Raw genomic sequence first — 12,886 nt, forward strand, 5'->3', positions numbered from 1 at the left:
CTAAGCAGTTGGGTACCTGCAATCATCTTGGGAAGCAAAATCAATTGAGGCTCCTGAAAGCTCGATCCAGCCTGTTAAAGCTACCAGTTGGACTCTGTTGGATTGTTTATCACAGGCAAGATAAAAAAGAAATGTACAGAAAGTGCTCGCTCACTAAAATTAGTTTCCAATTGACATGCTTCTGGTCAAAGTTGAGTACAAGGAGCAGGCCAGAAGGAAAATGTTCAGTTAAGAGCATACATCCATTGCAAGTTCAAGAGTTGTTGCAATTTTCAGATCAAGCAATTTTGATATAACCAATTTAGAGTAAAGGCAGGCAATTTTAGACATTTCATGAAGCGAGCCAGCTTTCAGAAATCTAATATAGTTCTTTCCTATACAGAGTACAAGACTTTGCATTTGAAGCCAGATGTCTAGCAGACCTGAAAAAATCCAGCATGAAATTTAATAAGTCTGCTTTAACATTTCTCCTTCTCAGACACACTGCTGCAATACTATTAAGATGGCATTAGCAGGGTTTATAATGCTAACCTGATGTAAGAGTCAGGTTAAAAATTTGTTTTCTTCGGTTTATTTTTAATTTAATATCCAGTGTTTCCAAGAACAAGCAGAGCTGAGAAAAAGTAAGATTCCTTATTGGTTTTTGTAGCACTCCAATACTTAGCCATTCAGTCACTAAGAGCTACAATAATTGCTGTAATTTTCCTTCTTATATATGATGACTCAGGAGTGAACATCTGTGATTTCACCCCATGCATTTGCTGGCTACTCTTTCCAGGTGACAGACCATCTGTACTCTTCCTTGCTCAGTCTTAGGTTGCAGTAAACTAGCTGAGGATACACAAGGACACAATCCCCAATTAACAGCTCCAGCATCGCAGCTGAGAATCCTTGGATACCTCATCACTAGCAGAGCCTCAGTTTCTGCCCAATGCATTGTCAACAATTTCACTTCACTTCGCTCCGCTCAATCCAGCAGAACAGTACTTGGCATGTACATAAAACATACCATTATTGCCTTAGCAAAAGCTACCCAGCACGAGCCAGCAGGCTGCGAGAAAAAATTACTCCTCACTACTCAACACATTGTGCTGAATCTGGAAAAGTAGGACCACCAACATGACAGAAAGCTACAAACCAGGAATAGTAATGGATCACTACGACGGTCACGCAACTGGAGCGTATGACATAAAAGAAGAGAGAACTGGGTTTGTGCTATCCAGAAAAGAGAAGATCAAAAGGAGATCTAACTGCATCTTTCACAACTGAAAAGGAGCTCATAGAGGAGATGGAGACAGACTCTCCTCAGATGTACACTGTGAAAGGACAAGAGTCAACAGTCACAAGTTGCAACAAGGAAAATTCAGATCAAAGATGAGGGGAAAACAATTCTTCACAGTAAGAGTGACTGAACATCTGAACAAGTTGTCTTGAGAAATGGAAATGTCCATCGTCGGAGACTTTCAAAAGCCAGCATCTCACACAGCTCTATCAAACACCCAACCTCCTAGTCTTAGTCAATCCACAGGTTCTAGATTTTACTTTTTTTTTTTCCAATTCAGATAGGATAAAGGGCCTGAATTATACCGGAGTAGTTTATTTATTGTTCCAAACAGAAGAATAAGTTATACCAATGTAGAAGTTCTCAGAACAGTTGTGCAGCATTTCAGTGGGTGGGAGCCTTACTCCTATTTAAGGTATAGTGGCATATTGATATATCAGTGTTTTACAAAAAGATGAAATCTACATTTGACAATGGTTACTGCCTTCCACCTAATCTTCCACTTTAACTAAATATATTTACAAAGTAACATATCAAAAGATGGTAACTTCCGTGTGTGTAACAAACTGGAATGGTATTTTTCACTTAAATAATCATTTACATACAAATGTACTTGTCAGTCCTGTGTCACTATTTGATTTGGAAACTGATACATCCTATACCACAATGCCAGCTCTTTGACAGATCTTTTCCAAAGAAGCCTAGAAGTCTGCTTTTGAGATGCAAAAAATTCAAGCTAGGAAGTATCTTAGTTTACCTGAACAATTACACAAAAGACACAGCTCCAGTAAGATCAATACTTGTCAGAGACTTTGTTAGCTTGTGTTTTTCTTCCAATACACCAGTATTTACAGAAACACACAGATTACAAACACATCCTTACCTCCTATGTGTCAGCACACTAATGGGGAAAAAAAAACAAAAACAAAAACAAAAACCCCACGGATTTACATCCACAAAAGCTTCCCCCAGCTGAATACCTAACCACTGAGGTAAACTGAATTTGAAAAATCTGTCTAAACAGAAAGTGCACAACGCCTTTAAGAGTAACAGTGACTCAGAGCTCCATTTCTAAATAACTACATGCACTTGTCCATTCCTCCCATCCAGCCCCATGCATAGGGAGCCATTACATTAGCAAATTATTTAGGCTAAAAGTTAATTTAAAATAATAAAGCAACTACTGAGTAATTGGCATAGGGGATCAAATACTTCAGTTTGTATTTTACTTAGAAATGCATTACTGCATGCCATTAACTCTTCTCAAAATTGAGCATATTTCTTTAACTGCAGAAGGGATTAGCAATCCTATAAAACTAAATTTTTCTTTCAGTGAAGGCTGTTACTCAGTTGTCCATAAGTGGACATACAGTCCACCAGAGTATGCAGCTGTATTATAAAAGGTCAGCAAAAGCTTCATGTAAAAATGCAAAATGCTATTTTCATCTGAGCTAAAGTAACCAATGAATTTTCGGAAAGCACAAAGCAGAGCTAAAACTTAGAATTAAACTAACTAAACTAAATCAGCCTGAAGTGACTTTTTCTTAAGGTGACATGTGACATCTTTTTACAAAAGAGTCAAAGGAAACAATCACATTGACAAAAAGTAAAAACCTCAAACTTCTTGCATCTTCACACATACACAAATTAAACCACAGATTCATTAAGAAAACATTAACTTTTTGTTTTAATGCATAATTCTTTAAATACTGTAATAGGATCAGCTTCCAAGTTCTATGTACCAAGTCCCAAATTAATTGCTCCTAACTTAAACCTCAAACTTCAGTGCACCTAGAAATCCCTACTCAGCTACATTAGAAGCCAGAGGACGTAGTAATATTTATATTGCAAATTTTTGGGGTGGGGGGAGGATCCTTCAAATTAGGATTTTCAAATAGCAAAATGATTCCAGGCTGTAGCAATAGAAATCGAAGGCCTTACAACAACTTGTGTCCCTTTCCCAAGAGCATTTCAAGAGAAAAGCACACATAATTAAGCACAAGTTTCCAGAAGTTGGAATGTATACTATAAGTTATTCCTCCTACACATTTCTGTTAATTATTTCTTCCAGTCAGCATTGCAAGTAAAATACTAAGCCACTGAAATTTCTCATCTCTCTCAAATGACACACCACTATAAAGACGGTAAGTGTAAAGGCTGCAATCCAGAAACACTTAGCAATGTCTACAGGAAGAACATAATAACCAGAAAGGAGAGTAAAAGAGATTTGTATTATTCTGTAACCTAAACTTTTAACTACAAAGTCATGCTACAATATCCTTCACTTCAATTCTGATTGGATTACTACTGCTCACATTAAGAATATTCAAAATACACCTCTATTTTGTACATACAGCATCATACCTACTGGAAATTTGCCTTTTGAAAAATCAGCATGTAATTATTCTAAATGCAAAAAGCAAGCTACTTTCATAAACATCACGACAATCATTCAAGCTTATTGATGCATATTTATTGCTCATCCATTTTAAAGTTTAGTAAAGTCAAAAAACCTAAGCATACTGTGACTATTAAGCCTAAGGGAAAGCAGTATGGATATCATTTAGCAAGAGTTAATTATTAAAGTTCCATTTCAGTACACAGTTTTACCACTTTATATGTAAACTCTATTTTACCAACAAGAATTATAACAGCTGTCAACCAAGTCACAACCATGCCAGTTTTGCTTTTAGCAAGGAAGACTCACAAACCTCCATCCATCCTTTGCGAGGTAGCTGAAGATTCCATCAACGACACTTGCAAAAAACTGCCCTCCAGTGATGAACAGAGTGTTAATGGTGACTAATCTGCCTCTTAAGTGTGGTGGAGCAACTTCTGCGATGTACACTGGCACAGTCATAGACGCTACACCTACAAGAATAAATTCAATTAGAGTTATAAAATCAAAAGAGATACTACATCCTTTTTTCACCATAAAATATTATACCATTTAAATGGAACAAGCTGGAAGAATTTGATTTCCAGGTTCCGAAAGATGAAAAGAAAGAAAATACACCTAATGAACTCCAGAAGCATACCCAGAGCAAATGGGCACACACACTCCTTGCTAGCAGCTGTATTGCAAGTTCAAGGTTTGATATAATGATAGAAGAATAACTCACTTCAATTCACATTGCATGTATACTAAGATTAAATGAAAAGCATAAATATATTCATAGTTTTGAAACAGAGATGCTTTGATCCAAGTAAGCACACTTATGTCAAAAGTGGCTAACTGAAGATGCCAAGTGTTCACAGCCCTGAGTTTAAACAGAACTTCAGCATGGTTTCCACCTCCAAGAAAAAGCAAGGTCAAGCATTATTATTCTCATTATTGTGTAATTTCATTATTGTTATATAGAATGGATTCTTTCTTGACTTGGTTTAAAACTATTCAATACGCAGTGCTAAAAATTCTACCACCATAAGGAAGCAAGGACTGAAGCTAAAGCACAGCTGCTTTTTATTCTGTCTTTAACACTGGTAGTGTTTCCTATGAATTATGCAATGGCTCTGAATGAGCCATTTGTGCAAAAGACAGAAATGCCCATGCGGAACACACACAAGAGCACACACACACACAAACTGTAAAAACGGGAGTTCAACTGTGTATAAAGAGCAGAGCTGGGTGCGGTACATGCTTTGGTAGTGCAAATCCACCAACAAAGTCATGCTCTCATTTAGAGGAAACTTATATCTCTATTTCCTTAAGAGAACCAACAGTGATAACCAACAGCAATTTCTTTTGTAGTTAAAACTGGAAGCATGTTTGTAGCACACACACAAAAACACATTTTGACTGAAGCCAGCTGAGATACAACTTGAGCACAGTGAGCACAGCCAAGCAGCAGCAGAGACATCACATCTTCCAGCCTGGGGCAGCTCCACCAGTTCCACACCAACAGCCCCACACCAGCATGGGCCAGGGCTGCACCCACATCAAGAAACGGGGTGACCTAAAGGCATACACATGGGTCCTGAAGCATGGCTACGATTCCTGCCTCATGTCATGGCATAAAGGCCTCGTCATAAGATGGCAGAGGCTTCAGCTGGTGCCGCGCTGCCTGGCTGACTCACCAAACTACGAGCACAAAATCATTTTTAGCAACAAGGTTAGCCTGACAGAACTGCTGGGAGCCTCGAAAAGCCTGAGCAAAGAATATAGATTGTTTAATAATAAAATGGCATCAGAAGATCCTTTGTTACGATAGGTAAACACTCGCAGCAGCCTCTCAGCATGATAACCCAGTTCCCGGCAGAGCCTCTCAGGACGTGCCAATGCCGCCGCCTCCTCCTCCTCCTCTCAACTGAGCAACCCACACGGGATAAAAAAAAAAACCACATAGAAGCGTCAGGGAAAAAAAAAATCATTAAAAATTTATTCAGCCATTTTTCAAAGCCAACCAGAATGCACCATGGAAAAAAGCCTTCAAATAGCCCTTTGTGTGTTTGATAGAGAAGCTAATTTTCAAACATAATCCACCTTTAGGGATATTTCTCTTGCATCTTTCACATCAGCATTTGCACTAATTACAATTAAAGCGATGGAGACAGCGCACACGCAAGGGAAAAGCCTTTATGGCAAAGCATAGGAGCACATCCACTTTCTGCAAACAAAAGCCGCTGAGGACCCGCGCGAGGCAGCAGCTCACACCGGGCTGGAGGGGAAGGGCCCTACAGCTGTAGCAGCCCTGACCTGGGGAGGCCGGGCCTTCCCGCCACCCCGGCCTCCCCTCTGCCTCAGGAACGCCACCTCATGCCCTCACAATCGTTCCCCCGCTGCGGCATGGCCACCTTCCCACCACCGGGACTGGCCTGGCAGGACACCCAGCTCCACAGGGCCAGGCCCAAAGCCCGGTGTCACGGTCTCTGTCTGCGACGGGCAGCAGAGGCCTAGGAAAGGCTGAGCAGCAAAGTGAGCATCGAGTAATTCCCCTGTTACACCCTAAACAAGCTTCCGATAATCACCAGGTTTAGGAATTCATGACCCAATGGACCAGACGCTTGATATCTCTGGAGAGGTTTTTTGAGGCCATTCATTCTTTGCTCTCCGCTACTCTATTTGGATCAATCATCACTAAAATCCATGGCAACTCAAAGATGAGGAAGAAAAAAAAAAGTCTGCTTGCCAATGGCTATTTTATCATTTGACCCATAAACACCTTCCCTGCTGTTTGTGAGAGCAACATGGAAATGAGAAAAGATGATTAAATGCAGAGCAGCAGGAACGAGAGACTAAGCCCTCCAACACGGAGCTGACAGGTATAGAAACAGAATGGGGTCTCACAATAAATACAGGGAAGAAAAATATGGTTGTGTTTCTGTCTTTCAGGGGACACAAAGAGAAAACTGAGCTTACATCCTTCTCTTTGAAGCTACTGAAAGTCAGTCACCACTAAAAGCTTTAGAAAAATAACATGTAGTCCCAAGAAGGATATCTCTGAAATAGATAATCATCTAATGAAGCTAATTTCAGAGGTAAAGATGGCAACATCTGTACGTGGATTTTACTGGCAAGCAGTTAGAAAGATGCGCACAACCAAAACCAATATATGCTCTGTAAAAAAGCTACTTTTTTTACCCCCATTCAACTCTTAATGAAGGCTGATTTTACACAGGGTCTGCAGAGAAATCTGCAGAAATGTTCAAAACATGCCAGCCAAATCTGCTTCTCAGGCATCCAAAAAGCAGAGCCACACCGTTGATCAGACCAACGGCTATCATGAATGTTCAGAACACACCATCAGTCCTGGGACACTGCTAGAACCACCAACAGCCCCAGCTAAAGCAACACTTGCCATTTACACATGAAAACTAAAGCATGTTGCTGAAACATAAGGGTAGTGTGAAGGTTAAAATGTGTTTGTAAAGTGTCTTGAACAAGAGGCACCATGACAGCAGATTTACTGTTTCTGCTGCGTCCTTGCTACAAAGTTAATGACTACAGGAATTAGCAAAGGAAGGGGAAGCTTGCACACCTCAACAGTGCCATCACAAGCTAGCCAATGATATCAGCAGTTCAGGTGGCATTAATACAGTAGTTGAAATTATTTATTATCAAACCTGCAATGAACAGCACGTGATTTCTTAGGAAAACCTAAGGAGTTAGAGTAGTAGTTCAAAATCACACAGAATTGGTTAGATTGACAGGGACATTTGGAGATCATCTAGTCCAGCCCCTGTTCAAGCAGGGTCAGCTAGAGCAGGTTTCCCTGGACCGTGCTTAGTTAGGTCTTGATCATCTCCACAGGTGGATCTCCAACCAAAATGATTCTGATTCTGCAACTTTCATGTCAGCTTTCTCATCCTGAGACTTTTCACAATGTTGCTGTCAAAAACAACCTTTTTGGCTTTGTACTCAGACCTCACTTCCTCTACTGAGTTTCCCAAAATCTATAGGTTCAAAACATCCAAACAAAAAACTCAGTTCAGAAGAGAGATTTATGTTATTCATTTTCAGTTATCATTTAGATATCAAAACATATGCTTTGCTATGTTGAGCATAAAACAGTGTGGCAGGAGGTTTCAGGAAACGGGAGGAGGCAATTAGGAAAGCCTGCCCAGTTTGCCTGGCTGCCATCCAGCAAGGATTCACACACAAAATCAAAGTTCTTTCTAAAAAAAATCACCAGGAATAAAAAGGCTATTCTGAAACAGATCAAATTAAGGCAAAAAAATCATACCACTTTAAGGAAATAACATTTTAGATTCTATAATTTTTTTAGATTACAGATTTGCTTTGCATTGCCTTAGACTGCATCGATATTCTCCACATTTTTCTCCTCTAATTTCAATTTAAGACACACTAGAACACAGGAGAGTAAGTTCTTGTGAAAAGGCATAGTCAGAAGCAAGGCATTAAAAGTTAATCAACTATAAAAATCTCTAAAATACATAACCAATATTCATTATGCCATTATTTTAATAGCTAGATATTAAAGAAATTTGAAAACAAAGAACACCTTTCCTAGCAAAATAAATATGGCTGCAATGGACTCTTTCCCTAATCTTTCATATGAGAATGCTTTCATTTACACTTAGATGACATTTTCTAATATGCTCTCACTGTTAAACTGCTCACACCAAATAACAGATTCTTGCTGCAGGCAAGTATATTACCACCTAACTAATAAAGCTGATAAGTGACAAGATGTGAGGAAAAGAAAATGAAAACAATTAACTGGAAATCTGTCAGAGAAAGTTTAAGCTCTACCTTGTGCACCACAGCTATGAAATCTGAGACACAGAGGCAAGATTGGCAAGCCCAATCTTTATCCACTTGAGTAACCAAGGCATTAACCTTCTGCCCTCATTAAAGAATACAGTTCAGGAAAAAAAAATATCATAGAAGGTTCCTTAAACTTAGACCACAAGATGCATCTAGTTATTATACAGGAAGCATTAGATGACATGGTGGACTGAAATCATCATATTAAATGTTTTTTTTTCACTTCTAAGATCACTTAGGAGACTAATTACTAGAGCTGCTACTATAATCTGCAGACTTACCATTGGAAAGCAGAGACAAGACAGTGCACAGCTCCATTTTAAGACAATCAATAGAAAGCAGGTGTGAAAAGGCATCTTAGAATCACATTACCATCCAAAAAGGTATTTTCAGTATGAACATGTAAGCGTTATATAGAAGTCATTAAGAAGTTCAGGAATGAAGTCAACAAACCCACCAACAGGAGAGATAAAAAGGTCATGAAGGAGAACTCCTATGATAATTAGGAGAATTAAAAATATATTTTAAGAAATGAGATTAAGGGAGCAAAAAAGCACTAAAGAAGGAATCCAAGTTCTTGTTTATAAAAAGCATTTGAGAATAAATACTAGGGAGATGGAATAAGCTTAAAGACCTTTTTGCAAGATCAGATGGATATAAACATACCCTGTAAAGACCAGGACTTTCACTACAGCTCCAGTCATGCATCTAGCAGACATGAGGGAAGGTGCGTCATAAAAACAACAGATGAGCAACAAAAGCTGGAGACAGGATATTGAATGAGATGAACTTTTACTCCTGACATAATAAAAAAAACTCTAAGATAATAGGGAGGTGTCAGTCATTTCACTGGCATCAACCAATAACCAGTGTCAGGAGCAGCAAAAACATTGGGAAGGATTCCTGACAATTTTTTCTTGTTGCTGTTTAGATTACTACCCAAAGCATTCATAAACATAAGAGGTAACAAAAATTGGGTAAATTGAAAAAAAAAAATAAAAAAATCACGCAACTCAGTCAGCCTTTCATGCTTAGGAATAAAGAGGACTGATGGTTAACTAGAAGTGGTAAGGCAGCACATCCAGGAGCTGGTGTCTCTGCATCACAGTTCTGTCCTTCCTTCTGCCCAGCTCACATTGACCTTTTGCATCAACACCAGGTAAATCAGGGAATGCAACCAGCTAAAAGGATATCCACCTGCTCATTAAGGGGTTTGTAGCACTTAGCTCCCTTAAACAGTTCACAATGAGATCAAAAGCCTGTACTGGCCCATAGGCAGGACTAAGTATCATAATGGAGACTGGCCTGAACTGCCATGGGACTCCAGACTGTGCAGTTGGAAACTAAAATCAGGATGTGAAATAACCACAAAAAAACAAAAAGCAAAGATATCCCTGATCCTATTTCAGAGTACAGCAACTGAGCCATTAGTCTCTATTTACAACAAAGAATATTCACAGCTCCTTACAGAAATCTGTACTGTTAGGAGTTCCAAATGAACAGGCCAAAACAGAAGTTACTAAAACATTTCCTTTCAAGAGAATACTTATGGGAAGGAGTCATTCTTCACTAACATATAAAGCTGTACTGAGATACTTAACCATGGTAATAGTTTTGTTTTTTCACGTGTCTTAGAATGAACTTGTAAGAGCAAATTTTCATTAAAATGTTAAACTTTAATGCAACCAACGTTAAAGTTCACTTCATTAAGAAGCTTTCCATCGTGGTTTGTTCTACTTGTAAGGATTCCAAGCAGCTTTAGTAAGTGATTCCACAGATGGAGGATTTGTACAGGCAACCCGATGAAGCAGCAAATTTATGGCAAAGAAAATCAGGAATTAAATATTAATAAACAGCTTAATAGAGGTTGTTATGCTAGAAGAAAGTTTGAATGCAAATTCAAGGTTTGGTTGTTGTTTGGTTTGTTTTTGTTTTTTTAATTAAATAGTAAATTCCAAAGGGGACAGGGAAACTTGCCAACTGAACACCAGGCTGTTTTCTTCTAGCAACTTTGCAGGAAATCTGATAAACTTCTTACATCTTGGATACTGGACATGCAATCTAAATTTAGTGCCTTGCAATACTATTGATCCCAGAAGTACATCAGATTATACAGACAAAGAGACTTTCATCAAGTGTTTTCTTTCAGTTGTGTTCCCACAAATTACACTCTAAGATTTTTACTTTACTTCTGACAAAAATGGCTTTCTTGCCAACAGATCATTTTAGAACATTGCTCACACCTGAGCAGTAATATTCTAGAGGATAAGGCCAACACACTGGTTAACTTTTGGAAAGAAGTGACAAGTTCGACAATAACTGTATATTCTTTACTGTCAATCTAAAGAAGAATCCATTTAAGTAGTTTGTGGAGATGTCTATCATTGACAAAATGGATATATTTTAACTGCAAAGGCTATTTATTTTAAAAGACCATTAGCTTTCACAAACACACATACAGGAGCTGCCAACAATCAGCCACCTCTATTCTACAGACAGCTCCACAACATATTTTAATTATACAGCTCAACCTAAACAAAAATTAAGCCTTTTCATAGTCTTGTAGAGTCCTTTTCTGCTGTTACAGTTAACACTTCAGCTTTCAGTAATGACAGTCAACCTAAGGGGATATTAGAGTGCCTCATTAAACATGCTAATAGGAAATACTTGAGAAAGCAGTGCATTTCAACACTCTTCTATTACACTAACCACTTCCCTAGCAGATAAAGCTAAAATCTTCATTGAAACAGCTTACGTTTGAGTGTGAACATCAGGGGAAAGCTCAAGTCCCCTCTAATATCTAGGCTTTCCACCTACTGCACGTATCTAGTAAAGGCATTATCAGCAGTTTATAACTGGTTACTGAAAGTTATTTCAAGGATGATTGGCAGCACACTTTCCCATTTCAGTCTCTGCCCTACATCAGATTAGTAGAAGTCCATTACTTAGCAGTGGCACAACTGTACTCAGCTACAGCAGAGCTCTGAAATATGTAAGGGCAGTGGGACAAACCACTAGCACTAAAACCACGTTGCTTTATAAGAACATAAATCACAGTAATGGGCAGATTTATGTGCATCTCGTCTAGAATGGGGGTCCAACATCAGCAGACTTCATTAAAGTTTTGTATTTAAACACTGATTTATTAAATCAGAGAGAGGTGGTTCATCACAGTTAAAGAACCTGTACTGTTGAACATCTCATACACTAAGTAATTGCAGATCTTTATGTCCCTATCTAGCACTAGCCCAAACCAGAGTGACCAATATCATAATTACTGCCAAAAACCTATGTTACTATGTGGCATCCAACTGTGGAGTCCAAGGCCCATAACAATCTGAAGAAAAATAAATTAAGCTCCTCACTAGTTGATTTCAAATTTCAAATTTATAGAACAATCATCTCTTAATGAGCCTGGATTAGTAACTCCTTCTGTTGACCACAAGAAAGTTTTTCACTGTTGTATCAGTAAGGATCAAGAACACAAAATCCTTCTTCACCCAAAAAACCCCCCTCAAACCGTGTCCACTAGAAACAACCACAACCATCACATTGTAAATGCAAACCCTGAAAAAGTAGCATTAGCCTCTGTGAATTGCATTACACACAAGAATAATTTTAAGTTTCAAACTCTCCCTTCATCAAAAGATACTGATGCAAACCCAGCTCATAAAAAAAATTAAGATGCCAACACAGAGTACAATTCCTGTATAATGAAAGTGCTAAGACCTTTCTCTGACATCTCCAGGGCACTATCTTGCAAGAAGAGCATAAGGAAACTATGTATCATAGTAGAGAGACATGAATATTCAACAAATTGAGTAATCAAGAAGGGACTATTTATCACAGTACTTATTTTCCTACACTGAAATTCTGCAAGCCAAGCAACATTTTTAATCTGGAAACTGGGTGGTTACAAAATAGGAAAAAGCAAGTGAGCCATGACACTTGAAGTAAGATAGACAAGAACCTACCATGTACAGGCTAGAGTGCAAAAGTTTATTAAAATAAAACTTAGTTTACTCTCTTTATTAAAAGAAAACTTAGTTTAGCAAAAACTTAAAAACATACAAAAAATTTGCAGGAATCTTTAATAACACACATGCAGTAAATAAAAAAATACTACCCACAGCCAGAAAACTGCAGGCATTCAGTTCTACCAAATAAAATCCCAATGTAGAGAGGGATACAAAACATGCCACAATCTGTGGATGCTGAAAGAGTAAGCAGAGAGCTGGGGGGGGCGGGGAATAATACTTCTCTGAGAAAATTGTCAGACAGTAGGAACAGAAAGAGAATTTTACATGAAAGCAAACAGAACTGTGAAAGTTTTTAAGGTCAGATGAAAGTAACTATTTGTAAGTGTTAGAACCACT

The 12,886-nt window shown here is 38.4% G+C and overlaps 1 protein-coding gene across 1 annotated transcript in view; it reads right to left on the reverse strand.

Moving 5' to 3' along the window:
• The window catches only part of SLC2A13 (solute carrier family 2 (facilitated glucose transporter), member 13), a gene marked incomplete at its 5' end in the record, with an annotated part of 154,912 nt that overhangs the window by 119,849 nt on the left and 22,177 nt on the right, over positions 1 to 12,886 (reverse strand). The window contains one exon of the mRNA XM_010581086.1: positions 3,994 to 4,153. Coding sequence (XP_010579388.1) covers positions 3,994 to 4,153 — 160 coding nt within the window. The remainder of the gene's footprint in view (positions 1 to 3,993; positions 4,154 to 12,886) is intronic.

This window comes from Haliaeetus leucocephalus, unplaced genomic scaffold (assembly GCF_000737465.1).
Source record: "Haliaeetus leucocephalus isolate CR32 unplaced genomic scaffold, Haliaeetus_leucocephalus-4.0 Scaffold751, whole genome shotgun sequence".
In the NCBI taxonomy this organism is placed as follows: domain Eukaryota; kingdom Metazoa; phylum Chordata; class Aves; order Accipitriformes; family Accipitridae; genus Haliaeetus; species Haliaeetus leucocephalus.